We start from the raw sequence: 19,479 nt of genomic DNA, 5'->3' as shown, positions 1-19,479 counted from the left end.
TTTTCTATACTACTACACTATCATTTAGATATCTGTAGCCTTTTTATGGCTTTGGAACCCTCAGGATATGGCTAGAACTTTGTCCCTAGAAAGATGAAATTCTTGTGATGTTCTAACCTATGCAGAATAGGTAGGAGGCTCTCATAATGTCCCCCGAGTCTTGCCCTAAGGTACTAAAGTTTAAGCCCTCCATAATCTGGCACTATTTTTTTCCTTTTTTTCCTACTTTGACCAAATCGGATTTCTCTTCCTCTGATTACATTCTGTATTAGTCTGGTTCTGTGCCTTTGATCAAATTGTCCTCTCTGCCTGCAGTACCCTCCTTTCTTTTCCTTGCCTTTTAAATACTAGCTATCCTTCAAAGTCCAATTGAATATCATTTCCTTCATGAAATCTTCCAGAACTCTTCCCATCATGGTAGTAATAAAATTTCTCTTAGTACTGTACTGAGTATTACATCACTACTATGTACTTATGTATTATTGTGCAATGATATTTGTGTCTTCTCTTGCTATATTATGAGCTCTAAAAGGACAAAGACTGGAACTTATCTAAACCTTGTCCTTTCCTCAGTACCTACACAGTAGATAATGGTCTATTTAATAAAAGAAGGAATGAGTGGTCATGTCTGGGTAAAACTGATTTTCTCATTTGATCATACTGCCTATTGTGTCTGGTGAGATTCAAAGGGAAAAAAGATGCAGAGTGCCATCCTTCTATGATGTCTCCACATTTGAATTTCTTTGAGAATTGTTCAAAGAGTCGAGCAGAGAGAAGAGAGGGTAACTTCACTGGAAAGTCTCTTGGAAGGAAGAGTTTGTGCTATGATATTTAGAGGAATAAGATGGAGGAAAATAGTAAACATATCAGATTTCATTTTGGAATTTCTAGACTGTTAATTCATTGCTTCTATAAATGTTTTTGTTCTGCTTTTTTTCACATAGTTATTTTTATTTTAAAAAAAGGATCCTACATTATTTTCATGCTATTTACATGATAAGGGCTTTCCAATCATCTGTTAGGACATATAAGGAGTAATTTGAAAACTTTAATTAGCTATATATAAATGTGATGATGGTGATGGTGGTGGTGGTAATTAGTAGTAGAGGTAGTTGTAGTAGTAGTAGTAGTAGTTGTAGTAGCAGTAGTTGTTGTAGTAGTAAAAGAAGAATGCTTTGTGGTACATTCTAGTAGTAATATCAAAGTTGGTCTTGGGTTTATAGTAACATTTGTATGTAGATTCACGTACATAGTTTTTAGAATTGGAAGGAACCTCAGAAGTCATATAATATTACTCCCTCTCTTTACGAGTGAGTAAGGTAAAAGGGGAAGAGACTTACTCAAGGTTACATAGGATGAATGGAAAAAAAAGAGAAAGGAAGGAAAGAAGGCAGTACATACTATCATTAGTATTGAAACTGAAAGAGGCTTACCAATTTTCCCAAGGTCACACAGCTAAAGTGATGAGACCAGATTTGAACTTAGTTCTTCCTGACTCTAAGCCCAGCATCCTCTCCACTATGCCACCTAGCTAGGTAACTATAAACAATAACTTGGGCCTTGAACTCAGGCCTTCCAACTTTGAATATAGGCCTTTTCCTACTATGCTACTCCATCTTGAAGGGATTTTAAAAAGTGGGGCCTTCTCAGCTAAGTATAAAAGGAAAGGGACTCAGATCAAGCATATATATATATATATATAGATATAGATAGATATAGATATAGATATAGATATAGATATATAGATATAGATATAGATATAGATATAGATATAGATATAGATATAGATATAGATATAGATATAGATATAGATATAGATATAGATATAGATATAGATACTTTTCAAGTCACTGTTGACAGTGCTTACCTTTATAGAGATTTGTTTTGCAACAGCAGCAACTATAGACTTGATCATGCATGAAGAGACTGCCACAGAAACTTGACTATCTGTAGGCATTAGAGGCATTTGGCAACCAGGCACCGGAATTGACTTAGCTTTATCATTGATCTCAGCCTAGAGAGAGACAGAGAGTCAGTACTTCTGGTTCTAAGCAGCCTGTCCATTTGCTTGAATATTGCTCAAGTCTTGCCATTATTCTATAGAGCCCAGTTCAGCATTTTTCTTGAAGACCATTGGAAAAATCAGAAAAAAACTCAACAAGCTGTATCCCTAAAGGGATACGCTGCATTTTAGATGCACTTCACTGCAATGCCCCTAATCCATTTCCAAGGGACTATAATTCTAAATTACTTCAACAGCCCCATGAAAAGAAAACTGTGAAGTGCTGACCAGACTCAGTATCAGAATAAAAGAAAGGCTACAAAGTCAATTCCCAAACTACCTTTGTAGTACTAGTGAACTGTAGGTCTCCAACTTTGTCTGCCTATCCCAAAGCCCAATAAACATGTCTCCTTGGAATACTACAATAATCAAGAAGATTGGTTCAGGTGTCACAGGTCCTAAGCCTGTCTTCAAAGTTCTTTTTCATCAGACACCAGATGACATCATTCTGTTCTAGGCAGTTCTGTCTACTTGCTATCCCTCAGACATCATGCTCTGTCTCCTCTCTCTGGGTCTTTGGTTATATTCTGTACTATGCCCCTCCGCCCCCCTCTCCACCTGGAGAGTGGTCCCCTTCTTGTCTACTTTTCCAAACCCTTATTAACTCCAGTCATTCATCCTTCATGTAGTCTTGCTATATCATCCTAGACTTCCCTAGTTTCTTCCACTCCTGACTTTCTATGAAATAATAGCTCTTAAGATTTGGTTCTGGTGCCATCTTCAACTCTATTATTTTAGAGAGGTGCTCAAATAAAGGATTCTCCAAACCATAGACAACAAGTAACAGAGGCATAATTTGAACCCAGGCTCTGATTCCAAATTTCAGTTCTATACATCGCATAGCCTCAGTGTACCCAGCAACCAGACTTGAGATTGTCCACCGATAGCATCAATTTCAAATAATCTATCTAATTTCCTTTCAGTTTTGATTTGTAAAATATGACCATATTGAACAGGAGCACTACAAAAATTGGCAGTTACTAGTTTCTAATAATTTTGTGCATAAGACAATTCTTTAACCAGGTAGTAAACTCCTCCAGGACTAGGACTAGATCTTCTTGGCTAATATCTTCTTTCATCTTCCCCACAAACCTGCCACTGACCTGGGGGTGTCATCAGTATGCATTTGTTGGTTGAGTTCCATCTCAACAGCTTGCTTAATTCATCATGGGGGAAACTGAATTGGAAATCTAGTTTGACTGCTCCTCATATTTTTCCAGTGTCCCAGAATTGGAGCAAGTTAGGATGCCTGGCATATTGGATGCTTATTAAAGGAATAGGGACCAGAGAGGAGAAAGGCTTAGCTTCCTATTCTACCAGGAAATATTTCTTCAGCTCAGAGGAGAATCCAATTTTAGTCTCACCATTGTATGGAAAAAATAACACTTACACAGTAGGAAATCAGAAGGCCCTTCGGGTTGAAACTTGAGCTCTTCACATGGTATTTAACTAAATCTTCCTTAGCAGATTCAATTGATGCTGTCAGATATAGAATTGAAGAATGTTAGAGCCTTGTCAACAAAGACTAAGCAGCCACAAAATTTGGAAGGATAGGGTTTCCATTCCAAATCATTTTTCTGAAGGATAAACAATCACAAAAGTTGATATTTTTACTTTTTAATTTATTTTTTTCCAAGGTAATGGGGTTAAGTGACTAGCCCAAAGTCACATAGCTAGGTAATTAAGTGTCTGAGGTCAGATTTGAACTCAGGGCCTCCTGACTCTAGGGCTGGTGCTCTATCTACTATACCACCTAGCTTTCTCCATAGTTGATATTTTTAACAAGTTTAGCCCATGGAGTCTGATCCCAGATATTCCAAGATTGTATATTTCAAGGTAGAAGAGACATTTAAAAGTCATGACACTACAACACTTTGAAGTTTCCAAAGAGTTCTTACATATCTCATTTTATCTTCACAACAACTTTAGTTGTTGATTTTTGGTTGTTTCAGTCATTTCTGATTCTTTGTTATCCTATTTGGAGTTTTCTTGGCAAAGATACTGAAGTAATTTTGTCTTTGCCTTTTTGAGTTCATTTGACAGATGAGAAGAATAAGGCAAACAGTATCAAGAGACTTACCCAAGGTCACACAGCTAGTGAGTGTGTCCAATTTCAGATTTGAACTCAGGACTCCAATCACAAGGATTTGTGCATTATGGCACCACTTAGCAACCCCTATTAGTCTGATAAACTCAATTTACAGATGAAGAAATGAAACCCCAGAGTGGAAACAATTTATATAAAGTTACACAGATAGTAGTATTAATAATAACCTGCTGCCTAGGAGATAAAAGTCTGAAATCCTTAGCCTAGCAATCCAAGCTGCCCATGATGTGGTACCAATGAATTGACCATTCATTCAATGAACACTTGAACACTTCCTGTGTTACTTTTTGAAAATTTTCCTTCCTAAACCCTTAATTCTAGCCAAGTTAATGGGCTGTCTTATATACCCTGCAATTTTCCATCTCAGTTTTTTCTCAGACTGATATGTTACAAAATATGCTTCTGCTACCCCCAACGCTGCTATCTAAACAAATCTAAAACATTCTTTTAAATTCTTTTTCACCTAATTTTGTTTCCCTTCCAGGGCCAAGCATTGGGTTCTGTACACAGCAAATACTTGTTACTTTTTTCCTTTCCTTTTTCTCTTTTTCTATTATATTGTTTTATTAGGTGGTAGAAGTTCAATAACGATATTGATTGTACAATTTATTTCAGAACATCTCTGAGCAGAATACAACAACTTCAGCCAGGTGATCTGGCACATATGCATGGCTGCATTCAGACCTTATGCCAATCATTTATTAAACTCCTGTTGTGCAGTATAGTAATCAATATCTACAATCTCAGCATCAGCCCTAACAATTTCCATGGGACTGACTAAGACAGTGTTCACCACCATTCAGATTACTTATTAAGATGAAGACCCTAGAACTATGGGAATGGGACCTTTAGAATATTTTAATCCAGAGGTATCAAGCAACAAGATCATCAGGTTGCAATCTGGCAAGTAGACCCTGAGCCAGAATAAAATATCATTGGGAAAAATTTAACAAAATAAATAAAAACACAACAAAACATAGATAATAGTAATTTGTCAATATTTGGCCCACCAGGACCCTCATGTATGGTTGAGTGGCCCCCATTTCTGTTTGGGTTTTATACCACTGATCTAGTCTAACTCCTTCCTTTTCTAGTGGAGACCCGTGATATATGCAGAGAGGGGAAAAAGGTCCCTTTATAATCAAATGTTTCACTGGGGCACTGCCAGACCTGAATTCTAATATTCTGTGACCCAAAACAGTGCTGTTCCTTTTCACTGGGGGAAAGAATATTTTAGAAAAGGAGTTCTTCATCTGAGGTCCATGAATCCCCAAAGATCAATGAGTAGGTTTCCTTTAAATGGGAAAAAATTACCTTTATTTTTCCCTAACCTCTAACTGAAATATAATATTCCCTTTACAAACACAATTCTGAGAAGGAATCTATAGGTTTCACCAGACTGCTCAAGGAATCTATGACACACCAAATGGATGAAGAAACCCTGATTTAGAGAACCTTTACTGCTTCAACTTGTTTAATTGCTGGTAAACTAGACATCAAAAGACCTGCATTTGAATTCCATCTTGTGTACTTTTTGGGTAAATAATTCACCTAACTTTTCTAAGTCTCAGTTTCCTCCTCAGCAAAATGCCTGGTTCATACTTCCTGACATAGTTGGGGAGAAATTGCTTTGTTCAGCTTAAACGCCTTATAGGATTGATGGAACTCCAAGATCCTTAGAACACTTTTTGCTTTTATATTGACTTGAAACCACAATCTTTAGTCTGTGTAATGAGGCATTTCATCATTTGAAATTGGTAAGCAAATGTGTTTGAGCTTCTACCACTCACCATTTTTGCATGCAGGATTCTTTAATTCAATATTGCATTCTCCTTCCTGTAAGATAGATACATTGGAAGTTCAGACTGAGAATTTCAGAGTTAAAAGAGACCTGGAGACCTGTTGGTCCAGCTCCCATCACACCAAGCATCTACTCTATGACATGCCCAATTCTTGAAGAATTCCATTTAAGGAGAATCTATCACTACCCTAATTAGCCAGCTCTCACTCTTGGAAAGTTTGTATCCCTGAACTACAGCCTAAACCTACATCTTTGCACTGAGCCTATTGTTCCTTGTTTTCCCCTTGTGGGCCAAGCAGAATAAATCTAAACCCCCCTTACTACAGGAAAGCCTTTCAAAGAGAGCTACCATCTTGCCCTTTTCTTTTCATGGATAAGCAGTTTCAGTTCCTTCATCAAATCCTCATTTGGTTTAAATTCAAAGCCCCTTACTACTCTGCTCAACCTTCTCTGATGTTTTCCAACTTTCTTATAATGTAGCCCCCAAAACAGAAAACAGTACTCCATATGTGGTCTCCTGAGAAGAGAGTACAGTAGCATTATGATCTCCTGACCCTCTGGACATTAAGAGGACTGCCTCTCTTAATTCAGTCTAAACTCTCATGAGTTTATGGGACAGCTTTCATTCTACTACAAAAAAAAGAACAACAAACATCAACCTTTCAGTTTGTTTATTTCTGAAAAGATGGTTTTGAGATTTTTTTTAGTTCTTGAGATTCAGATTAAGATTAAGAAAGCAAAGGTCATATCCAAGATGGGCAGCCAGTGAGAATGGTATCCCTGAGTGATTTTTAAGGCAGTCATTGTTACCTGAAAATCTGAATCTCTTTCTTTCCTTTGGATCTTCCATTTTATCTAATCTTTTCTTCAACTTGTTAGTAACTTGTCAGTACAGGTACTGCTTAAGGTGAATCCCCAGGTATAAGAAGGCAGTTGACCCTTACTCTTGGACCTTCTATAAGACTTAGTCACTAAACTCAGATTGTTAGTAGGCCAAGTCTAATGGGACCTCCAACTTCATGGCCCAGACAAGTATCATGCATAACCCTGAGGTGGTACCCTGTAACTTACTGACATATCCATTGATATCACAGGAGTTATGACTGTATCCAGTGGAACTGGAACTGGTATGAACTTTGTTGCTTTTTCTAACCTGAAAAAAAGAAAGGAGTGGACTTTTTGTATTTACATCTTTATCACAAGCACTCAGAAACCCACTGGGTAAGGGAACAACCCCTCCTGGATCACATTGCTTTACTGAATGCTCTAACATCCAAATATCTGAGTTCCTAGTTACCTCCTTCCCTTCTGCAACTTCTCACATGTAGAAAGAGCTTTATACTTGAAGTTTGAAGAAGTGGATTTGAATTTTGTTTCTTGTCCTTATTAACTATGTGAACTTATAGAAGGCTTGGACTCAGTTTTCTCCTCCATAGAAGAGCATTGGACTAGAGCAATAGGTCTCAAAGTTTGGTCCAAGGACTCCTGGGGGTCATGAGACCCTTTCAGGGAGTCTATGATATCAAAATTATTTTTATAATGATGCCAAGTCTAGTCTCTTTCTCACACTACAGTGCTATTATGAGGAAAGCCCCCTGAAAACTATAAAACCTAAAAATGTTAGCTATTTTAATGACGTTCTATGTCCCATATTTATGATTGCTTCCTGCCCTAGTGTTTTATTTTCTTAGCTCCTTTGCCACTCTGAAATTCTGTAAGGTAAACGCCCTTCCAGAATAGCCATTCTATGGTTCTGTGATTCAGTTCTGATCTACCTTAAAGTTGCTTCAAATGAGTGAAAGTTCCTTTTACTCACCTGTCAACTATTTTCAGATTCATTTCATTAACTGTCATTTTTTTCTCCTCAATTTCGAAGGAGGTACATTGGGCAGCATTTGTTTTCAAACCAATTTTTAAATCCAACACAATGGAAAATACAAAGCCCACCGCGTCTACGAGAAGTCCTTGTATGCTAAAAAAAGAAATAAGATTTAGATTTAAATGAAGCAAAAGTATTTGTTAGCCCAGAGTATAGCTAGCCAATGACTCTTCCAGCCAAATTCCTGTGTCTTCCTAGCACTTTTTCAGCCAGATAATCATCATCTTGGTTATCATGTAAGACAAACAAAATTCCGGCAAAGTTAAAACCTAGAGTTTTAAAGGGGAATATGGACCTTGGAACAAGATTGGAGTCAAATGAAGACAAAAGGGCAAGGCTCTCCATGGAACACTTGAATCTAATGCTAAGGAAATTCATCTTTAGGCATAACATTAAAATTTTTGGCATAACATTTATGTTTTATGATATGTTAAGCATTTATATTTTTGTGAAATTTTAAGTATTGCTATGTTTTCTTTTTTTACTAGAAAGGGAACTTTTTAAAGGTATGATTTTAAAAATCATTCAAAGGCACAACTTTCATTATATTGGTCTGACTTTGTGGTACTTTTATTTTGCTGCATTTTGAGTGTTGCTTAAAATATTAGAACAAAGATTTCACTTATGTTGCTATCCTCTACAATCAAATTAATTGTAATGGTACTTATGATAACATATTTTAAAAACATCAATGATACCACTACTACTAATAATGATACTAACAATAACAAAAATAGCAATAAGACTTTGACTCATTTGTTTGACTCAGTAAAGCCATCATTTCTAGATTTATTTACTAACTTCAATATGAATGCTCTACAAGTGGGTTGCTAGTGAATGGAGATGGCATTACTCCAGAACATGTCTCCTTAAGAGGACTGAAGATTCTATATAGCTTTTGAGTAAGGGTCTGTAGTAGCATTGTACTCCTGAAATACTAACCCCATGGTTCCATTTTGGTCCTATAGACCCTTTGTCAATTCATTTGTGAATCTACCACATTTTTCATAGCATTAGTAATGGCATTAATTCCTAGATAGTTTGTACTTAGCATCTTTCTACACTCTTCCTATGGACTCTCAATCTTGTGCCAGAATTTCTGACTTTTATAATTTTAGCTTGCCAAACAGAAGAAGTAGGTCCAATTTGGGAGGACAGAGGGAGTATCTTCTGGAAGCATTAAGATTAGAGGAGAAAAGAGAAATGACTAGCTAGTTGTTCAAAGTAAAAAGGAAAACAAAAACTAATCCATTGTTTTGACTTCAGTGAGCCAATATCTACCTTAACCTGAGGAAATGACTGGCCATGTTGTCAAAGCATGTTTCCATATATTACTCTGGTCCAACCAATTAATGTAAATTTTGGCCTGTAATTCTAATATGTATAAGAACTTTCTTTTTTTAAAGCAAGGTATCCATGCATTGTGTGTGTCATGAGCAAGAGGGTGTTCTTTTACTCATAGTGAATGTAAAATTCTTCAGTTCAATGGTGGAGTTGAAAGAGTCTGTCAATATCCTTAGCCTTACTCTAAGCCTTACTTAGACTTGCCATGGTTTCAGCTATAGGAATGATAACAAATTTGCATGCTGAGTCCAATAGTCACTTTTTTAAAAGGCCATTGGAAACCTTTTAAGATTTTCATTAATAAAGCAAAAAAAAAAAAAACCCTGCAAGATCAAAATATTTAAAAGGAAATTAGGTCCTTTAAACCGATGGAAAATTAGTATGACTAGGACAGTAGGATGGAAGATAATACTATAAAATGACCTCCTAAAGCAGTACTATGTGAATATTTTTTCGTTATTCTCCAAACATTGCTTAAGTGCCTACAATGTGAGAGGCACTGGAAAGATAGAGAAAAATGGAAAAGCCTTCTCTGTTCTTTGAAGCTTATATTTTCCACTTGTGACTGGGAGGGGCAAGTTATATAAAAACAGATAAATGTAAAGTAATCTGAGGAGGGAGGAAGTATAAACCTCTGACTAGATCAAGGACAGCTTTATTGGAAGGTGGTAATAAACAATGAGAATTCTAAAAGGTGAATGAAGACCTTCCAGGCCTGTGAGGATGAAAGGAGGTGGTAAATGGAGTGTTGAGTTCAGGGAACAAAATCTCTCAGGCTTTAAGTTGTTATGGATAAGAAGAATGGTTATGATGATGGTGCTGGGCAGTTAAGGAGTTTGCAAGTTAAGGGTTTTCAAGAAGAAATTATTTGTCATTGAAAAATTTCATCAGCAGGGATTGAACTTTGGTAGATGAGGTTGAAAAGAACATTGGAGGATTCTAGTGGATTGAGGTAGAAAGAAACTTACTCATCGGATCCAGCGATGCTTACTTCAACAGTGGCCTTGGCCACCATGAAATTGCCCTCTGTTCTTGTAGTTATACTTTTTATAATGATGTCACTGGGATGAGCTCTGTAGGGCAACAAGATAAAGAGTCAGAAGAAATGCGGGAAATGGATTCTTCACCAGATCTTAATCTCTATATCTGAAGAGAAAGGAATGGGACTAGGTTATCCCAAGGTTTTCTTTAGCTTCACCAGTAAATGATTATATAACTTCAAATTCACCATCACTTGAAAATCCCCTTTCAGAATAGCTCTGATTAGTATCAACTTTTTCTTTCTTATAATAAGTTTGAAATTTACCCTAGCCCAAGTCCAAAAAAGCACCATTACCTATACCCTAGCATGGTATTCTACACGTAATTAGTGTTTAATAAATGGCTTTTGGAGAAATTAATGGTTGAATGTGGGTATTGGTTCATTGGAAAAACAACTTTTCCTTTAAACTCCATCTATAAAATGAGGAATAGACTAGATGATCTCAAAAGTGTCTTCTGGCTCTTTTATTCCATCCACAACTCTCCTCTTGTAAAGATTTTGTGATAAAATAAAAATTTTAGAAAAATGTGGAAAAGCAAATGTTTATATAAACAAAGACAAATCTGAATTAGAGTTGTGGCCCAGTCCTGCCCATACTTTCCTCTCTACATACACACTTTTCTTCCTCATCTCCCCACATCTCCCTTAGAAAGTTCATAAGGCTCTTGACTTGAGAAGCCCAAAATATCTCTTCAATGCATCATTCTCCCCTACTTACTTCAAAAGTATTGATTTGCTTCTTTGTCAAGATAGTATTCATTTACACAAATAGGACCTACTTCTCCTTTTGTTAAAAACTTAGGATCACAGACTCAGATTTGGAAGAGACTTTCTAGTCCAAAATGTATTTGAACAAGAATTCTTTCCAGAGCATATTTTTTACAAGGGAGTCATCTATCCTCTGATTAAGTGGGGCCAGAGTGGCCTCTTCTTGCATTTACATGATTCTTCTAGGTTCTGCCTTGTATGGTCAGGTAGAACAAATTTAATCCCTCTTCCACAGACCAGAATTTAAATACAATACATGGCTATCATCTATAGCTATCCCCCTCAGTCATCCCTTCACCAAGCTAAACTTGCTGGAGGAATTCAGTGAGTCATCATTAAGTATGTTTTCTGGCCAAGAGATTGACTTACCCTATATTCTTGATTTCAGGCTTCTGTTCTTGTCCATCACCCAGGTCTTTTGTAGCTTTTTTAACTGTATTAGTCAGATCTTCAGCTTTTTCCAGTCCTTGACTGACCAGTGAATCTGGTTTCAGTGTATCACCCAGATTTCCACTTCCACCTTTTAATCCTCCAAGTAAGCCAGAAACATCTGGTAAAGCGCCACCACTTACAGGCAAAGAACCAAGGCCACCACTTACAGGCAAAGAACCAAGGCCACCACTTATAGACAAAGAACCAAGGCCACCACTTACAGGCAAAGAACCAAGGCCACCACTTACAGGCAAAGAACCAAGGCCACCACTTACAGGCAAAGAACTAAGAACATCATTGAAGGGCAAAGATGACAATAAGCCACCTCCCCCACCACCACCTAGTGAAGCCACATCGAGTAAACCTTTATCTTTCAGAAGGTCAACAACTGGTTTAGCAATTCCTGATATGTCAACATGAGAACATTTAACAAAGTTTGTAATGGCTTCTGGGAGAGTTTGATTCATATCTGAAAAAAAAGAGTGAAGGAAATCGAAATTACATATGACAAATTGTGATTCCCATGTAGCACCTGTCCATATCCTTATTTAGTAATTATTCTCCCTATTTGGAGATAGGGGTGTGTTTGGTAACTAGAGAGGAGACACCCAGCTTGAAAAAACTCCATTAAATCATATAGTCGATCCTTGAACAAGAATCTCCTCTCTCACATCCTTGACAGCACCTTGTCTCTGGAGGCACTTCATTCCACTTGAAAGGTAGTTCTCATTGGGAGGAAGTTTTTCTGAACCTCAAACCAAAGCCCTTCCCTTCTCCAGCTTCTCTCCTCTGCCCTTCATTTTGAATCCAAGAACAAGCAGAACATGCCTCATCTCTCTTCCCCATGAAAACTCTTTAAATACAGTGACTGTGTTCCATTCTGGAAAAGCCATTTGTCTAGATTGTTAGAAATCAAGGAGGCAGAGAAGTGGATACAATATCTTATTGTCTATCATCATTTACTGCATTTTATCGTGACCAACCAAGGATGTTTGTAAGCAAGCTCTGGAAGACTCTCCCAACTGAAGAGACTTTGAATGGATCTTGCTGATAGACTGCTGTCTGAGGACAATGCTGGGAGGCTTCTCCTCTGAAGCTTGCTTCTCAAATAATTAACAAGCCTTAAGAAATGTCTTCTCTGTGCCAGGGACTATGATTGTTAAGATTACAAACTCAAATATAAGGAACTTATATTCTCCTCACAAGGAACTTATATTCTAGGAGGAAACAACAAGTATTTATATAAAAACATTCCACAGGGGCAGCTAGGCGGCACAGTGAATAGAGCACCGGCCCTGGAGTCAGGAGGACCTGAATTCAAATCTGCCCTCAGACATTTAATAATTGCTTAGCTGTGTAACTTTGGGCAAGTCACTTAACCCCATTGCCTTATTAAATATATTTTTTAAAAATTCCACATAAATATAAAATGAATAAGCATCAGGGAGTTTGAGGAGAGGGTGATAGCAGCTGAGGGATCTGGAAAGACTTCATGCAGTAGATAGATGGTGCTTGAATTTACATCTTAAGGGAATAAAGGGGCTCTATTAGGTTGACATAAGGAGATTTTTCATAAATGGTGGACGGTCAGTGCAAAAGAATAGAGATAGAAGATGGATTGTATGCAAGAACCAGAGACCAGTTGGACTGAATTAGAAAGTGCAGGAAATATCAAATGAGACTGAAAAACTAGGTTGAGACAAGGATGTGCAGAGCTTTACAAACTAAAGAATAAGACCAGATTTCAAACTATATTATAAAGCAGTAATCATCAAAGCAATCTGTTACTTGCTAAGAAATAGAATGGTGGGTGATTTAATAGAACAAATTACAATATACAGAATAGAATACAATAAACAGTAGCAAATGACCATAGTGATATAGTGGTTCAAAAATCTCTAAATAGAAATTTTGGAGTCAAAGAATCACTATCTGCCAAAGAACAAATGAAAGAAAGAAAACTACTTTAAAAACTGGAAAGCAATTTGGCAGAAACTAGATATAAACCAACATTTCATACCTTTTATCAAAATAAGATAAAAATGAGTGCACCACAAAAGGTGGTATCATAAGCAAATTAGGGAAGCTTGGAAAAATGTTCCTATTAGACCAATAGATAAAGGAAGAGTTTAAGACCAAACGAGATAGACAGGAACACAGGAAGTACAATGAATACTTTGAATTACATGAAATTAAAAAGGTCTTGCACATTCAAAACCAATGTGGCCAAAATCATAAGACAAGAAGGAAACTAAAGATATTTTTGACAGCTGGTATCTCTGAGAAAAGGCTTATTTCTCAAATATATAAATTCAAAATTTTATAAAAATAATTCCATAATTGATAAATGGTCAAATGATAGGAACTGGCAATTTTCAGAAGAAGAAACCAAAGCTTTCAAAAGTCATACAAAAATGCTCTGATGCACTATTGATTAGAGAAATTCAAGTTAAAACAACTCTGAGATACTACTGCATACCTAAAAAATTGGACATTATGACAGAAAATGAAAATGACAAATACTGGAGGGAGTTGTAAACTGGTCTAATAATTCTGGAGAACAATTTGTAACTATGCCCAAAGGGCATATCAAATTAAGTATACTCTTTGACTCAGCAATATCACCACTAAATCTATATTCCAAAGAGATCCTGCACCTTCAAAAGGGAAAAGACTTTATGTGTAAAAATATTTAGAGAAACTCTTTTTGTGGGGGCAAAGAACTGGAAAGTGAGGGAATGGTCTTCAATTGGAAAATGACTGAATGAGTTGTATTAATGGATTGTGATGGAATAGTATTGTATTATAAAGAATGAGGAGCAGGAAACTTTCAGAAGAACCTGAGAAGACTTACAAGAATTGATACAGGTGAGGTGAGCAGAACCAGCCAAACACTGTATACAGTAACACCAATATAGTAATAGTGGTTAGCTATGAAAGACTTTAGAGAGATCAATTCAATGATTCAAGATAATTATAAAATTGTAGAATTGTAAAAGTATGAGTGCATATTAAATTCTCTTTTCACTTTATTTATTTTTGCTTTTTTGCAGCATGACTAATATGGAAATGTTTTACAGGACAACATATGTAATTAATACATTATCACATGCCTTCTCAATAGTGGGGAATGAGTGAGAAGGAGGGAGAAAATTGGACATTCAAAATAGTTAAAAATGAATGCTAAAATAAAGTATGATTTTTTTAAAAAAAGAAATGAGTTCAATTTTATCCTAGAGGCAATAGGATGTCACTGAAGTTGATTGATTTACATCTTTGTGATTTACATATTTGGATAGAATATCAAAATCACATATTTGTATAGAAATCTAAGAAAAATTTCTTTGGCAACAATATATAGTATGGATTGGAGTGGTAAGAGACTTAAGGCAGGGATTATTGTGACCCCAGTAATTTTTTGAAACTGTCTACTAAAGCATCCGCCCGAGTGAAGAAGGTTCTCATTGTTTTAAAATATTGAAGTTAAAGCAGACAGCTCTGCCACTAGGTCTCTAGAATAAAATATAACTTTTGCCTTTAAGTTTTGAAATAGGAAGTCACTGAAGTTGATGGAGGAGGAAAGTCACATTGACTTAGACTTGAGGACCTCAGCTAGGTTGATGGTAGCCTGGTGAATGGATTTGATGGATGGATTAAATAACAGAAGAGATTTTCTCCTCTTTCCACAATGGAGGAAATTTTAGAAGTGGGGGGCTGGGGGGGAGTGTTTAAGCCAAAGCAGCTTATTGTCATATAAGATGGACAAATTCAAATTTGTCTCCAGATACTTACTAGCTTTGTGTTCTCAGACAAATCTCTTAGACTCTGCCTCAGTTTCCTCCATTGTGAAATGAGAATGATAATAGCACTTGTCTTTCAGGTATATGAGGATCATGGAGATCATATTTTAAAAAGTCACTTAGCCTAGTGTTAGGCACATAGAAGACAATATAAAAATGCCAATTTCCTACTGTACCCTACATGTTCAAGTCTCACCTCTGACATCCATTGGTTGTCTGACTGAAAAATTGCTTTGCCTCCTTGCACTCTGGGTAACTTTTAGGACTCTAAGTTGCAGAGAAGGAACTCACTTTAATTGGTTAAATATGGGAAGTTCCCCATTTCAGTGAAATCACAGGTCAAATCCCTACATGTAGCTAATGAGGAACAGTGCATAAATTTGAAGAGGAGACTCTCTTCTACCAAAGCAAATTCTCACTCCTATCCCAGATCTTTTGGGTTGGATCCTAACTCTGATACCTCCTTAGGTGTCTAATATTTTTCAAGTTGCTTCACTTTTCTATGCCTCAGTTTCATTCTTCTGAAATAAGGATAATCATTATCGTTCATGGCTACCCTGCTACTTAAATGCTAGAGGCCAAACCTGGGACCAGGACATTATCTTAGCTTCACCATCTTAGATTGCTGTCAGTCCTCAGTATTCTGCCTTGTACTGAGAGGATTTGGAAATGATATCCCTAACTAATCAGGTATATGTGCTTAAGGTGGTCCCTGATCATATGGGAAAGACTGACCATTGAAATTCAATGGTAGGAATGACCATGTTCCAGAAATGGCAATGGCATTGGCCAAAGACCCATCTCTAGAGCTACCTTTCCCTGTGTTTAAGGTGCAACAAAGAGCGCATTTGGGGTTTGTGTGTTGGATGAAGACCATCAGTCTTAGTCAATAATGCGATTACATCAAAATTTTGTCTAAGTCTCTTAGGAAATGAAGTGTAAGTCTTGCATGAGTCAAAATCCATTGTAAAATATAGCTACACATTCATTGGAGTACTTGTACAAAGAAGAAATCCATCCATTGACAAAACAGCTGTGAGACCAGAAGTCTAAATAGAGGGACAACATATACATCTACTAATTTTTCTTTAACAATGACACTGGCAAAAGTTTACTGCACCATGTGGTCTATGTGTTATAATAAGCAAGCAGTGTTTACTTGGGCTCTCACCTTCCCACCCTCTAGAGGATACAGTGACTCCAAGAAGATTGTAAAATTTCCCTTCCTGTGTTTTGAGGTCCATGAAGTTGGGGATTCACATCTTAACTAAACTTTGCATTCACCCTAACAGTGTTCTACATACAGCAGGTGCTTCATTAATGTAGGAGTCCCCAGTAAATTAATGCCTTCTTGGAGTTAGTGAGACCTTAGATAAATGACTGGGAACAATCTACTCTACCCAATATAATGAAATCCCCCGAAGAAATGCTTTACACTTTTCAACTTACAATCATCCATGTACTTCTGAAAGACGAAAAACCATGATGAAACATTACATTGCTGTCCATTTGTTTCAGTTTTGCTAGATGTTCTTTTAGGAGAAGATGGATTTCTAAGTATTTTTTCTAATGGATCTTTCAATTTGTTCAAGAGTAGATGTTTTGAGAGAGATTTTGAAAGCGATGGCAATGATGACAATGATGGCAATGATGGCAATGGGGGCAATGATGTAAATGATGGCAATGATGGCAATGATGGCACTGATGTCAATGATGACAATGATGGCAATGATGACGATGATGATAATGACAGTGATGGCAGTGACCCTGTTGATGATACTAATGAGTCCAATGGCAATGGTAAAATATCACCCAGTAGGTTGCCTGAAACACCCTCATGACCTCCAATATGGATGGATAGGAGGGCAACAAAGGCCCAGAGTACTGACATCTTTGATCTTGATCTGGAACCCTGCAAAAGACATTCCCTTTAAATATTTATCATGATCCTTCTCTGCTTAGAAGCATACAATTATTCTCCATTTCCTACCAAAACAAAAATGCCCAGATTTCCCTGGCTGGCATTCAAATGCCTCTATAATCTGTTCCCAACATACTTTTTTGGACTTTTCCTCCACTAGTTCCTCCTTATATTCTAGGCTCCAGGCAAACTGGACCCCTAGGCATTTTCTGAAAATACTTTAGCCTTCTCCACTTCTACATATTTTTACTAGCTCTATTCTTTATGTAGAGTCTGTCCCTACCATATTTTTCCTCATCCCCTGCTGAAATATATTATCCTTCAAAACTGAAATAGCGAATAGGATGATATACTTGGAGTCAGAAGACTTGAGTACAAATCCTAGTTCTGTTGCTTAATACTTGCGTCCCCTTGGGACATCATTTAGCCTCTCCAGACCTCAGATATCACATATCTAAAATGAAAAGTTTAGATCAGATGACTTCTCAAGTTTCTGTAAACTCTAAATTTATGATTCCAAGAACCAGTTCAAATATTATTTATTGCATGAAAATTTCTCTTATCCTTCAGTTAACAATTACCTTTGTTCTTCTCAGGAAGTTAGGTGATTCAACGAATATAGCAGAGGACTTGGAGGTTAGAAGACTTGAGTTCAAATTCAACCTTGGACACTTATTAACTGGACAAATCAGTTAGTGTCTATCTCAGTTTCCTCATCTATAATATGGGGAAAATGATAGCATCTATTTCCCAGGATTGTGAATAAAAAGTGATAATATCTGGAAAGTACTTGTAAACTTCAGGGACTAAGTGCTAGTTGTTGTTGTGGTGGTGGTGGTTGTATTGTTATTATTATTATTATTATTAGATTGTGAAATGCTTTATTTGATCCTGGATTTTTTTGCATATAACATATCTTGTTTCATCTCATAGCTTGAGAGGAAATCCCCCAAAGGTCAATGGGATATGGATTGGAGGTCTGTAAGGGAACTTGTTCTGTTGACTTATTCTTAGGCAAAAAGCTCAGCAGTGTCTGTGAAATGGGCTGGACTTGCTCCAAACTGCAGTAGGATACTACTCTGCTAGCTGGCCAGACATCTCTCTTCTGAGAGAGATCAGTTCTTTTTCTTAATGGAGATTGTGTCTGGTCAAACACATTTTCCAGACATTCTATCTTGGGCAGAATTTGCTCTCAGTCCTTCTGATCCCAGAAATTCTCTGGCTAGAAAATGGGATCTGGAAGAATAATTGGACATTAGAGGTAAAACTAATATTAGAGCAAAGAACTTGGAAATCAGAACTGGAATGGACTTTAAAAAACAGAAAAGAGAATATAAAATTTGGAAGTGATTCTAGAACAGTGTTATAACTAAACAGAATACTAAGACACTGAAGAACATCAAAGGAGGATGCATCCCTAGAAGACAGAATACAAAGAGCAGCTAGGTGGTACAATAGATAAATCACAGACCCTGGAGTCAGGAAGACCTGAGTTCAAATTTGGCCTCAAACACTTAATATTTAGCTGAGTGACCTTGAGCAATTTGCCTTCTATAAAAACAACAGAAAACAACAAAAAAGAAAATAGAATACAAGATGTCAGAATTGAACAAGAACTTAAAACTCAGACTGCTAGACAAATGGTCAAAGGATATGCAAAGGCAATTTACAGATGAGATAAAAGCAACCCATAGTCATATGGAAAATTGCTCTAAATCATTAATGATGAGAGAAATGCAAATTAAAACTTCTCTGAGGCACCACCTCACACCTCTCAGACTGGCCAATATGACCAGAAAGGATAATGATCATTGTTGGAAGGGCTGTGGGAAATCTGGGATACTATTACACTGTTGGTGGAGCTGTGAACTCATCCAACTTTTCTGGAAAGAAATTTGGAACTACACGCAAAGGGCAACAAAAACGTGCATACCCTTTGATCCAGCAATACCACTACTGGGTCTATATCCTGAAGAGATGATGAAAAAGGGTAAAAACATCACTTGTACAAAAATCTTCGTAGCAGTCCTGTTTGTGGTGGCAAAGAATTGGAAATCAATTGGGGAATGGCTTAGCATCATACTCAATTTGGATCAATGTACAATATGGAAAAAAAGTAGACTGACAAATTGCTTTCTGAGGGGGTGGGGGAGGGAAGTAAGATTGGGGGAAAAATAGTAAAACTCAAAATAAATAAAATCTTTAATAAAACAAAAAAAAAAAACTCAGACTGCTTGATCCAAACAGAATAGTAACATCAGAGCTGGGAGGAATTTTGGACCATAGAATTTTGGTCTGAGAGGAACCTTCCAATTTTTAGCAC

General features: G+C 36.8%; 1 protein-coding gene across 1 annotated transcript in view; it reads right to left on the bottom strand.

The window, feature by feature from the left end:
• Positions 1 to 19,479, bottom strand: part of LOC141517703 (vomeromodulin-like) — a 51,320-nt gene that overhangs the window by 11,388 nt on the left and 20,453 nt on the right. Inside the window, exons 4-11 of the mRNA XM_074228999.1 lie at positions 16,685 to 17,147; positions 11,373 to 11,904; positions 10,162 to 10,266; positions 7,787 to 7,942; positions 7,042 to 7,123; positions 5,960 to 6,005; positions 3,453 to 3,541; positions 1,868 to 2,014 (exon numbers count right to left, since the gene is read on the bottom strand). Coding sequence (XP_074085100.1) covers positions 1,868 to 2,014; positions 3,453 to 3,541; positions 5,960 to 6,005; positions 7,042 to 7,123; positions 7,787 to 7,942; positions 10,162 to 10,266; positions 11,373 to 11,904; positions 16,685 to 17,147 — 1,620 coding nt within the window. The remainder of the gene's footprint in view (positions 1 to 1,867; positions 2,015 to 3,452; positions 3,542 to 5,959; positions 6,006 to 7,041; positions 7,124 to 7,786; positions 7,943 to 10,161; positions 10,267 to 11,372; positions 11,905 to 16,684; positions 17,148 to 19,479) is intronic.

This window comes from Macrotis lagotis, chromosome 1 (assembly GCF_037893015.1).
Source record: "Macrotis lagotis isolate mMagLag1 chromosome 1, bilby.v1.9.chrom.fasta, whole genome shotgun sequence".
Classification (NCBI taxonomy): Eukaryota; Metazoa; Chordata; class Mammalia; order Peramelemorphia; family Peramelidae; genus Macrotis; species Macrotis lagotis.
Note: the sequence above shows the minus strand (reverse complement) of the source record. Positions and strands in the feature narration are given on the sequence as shown.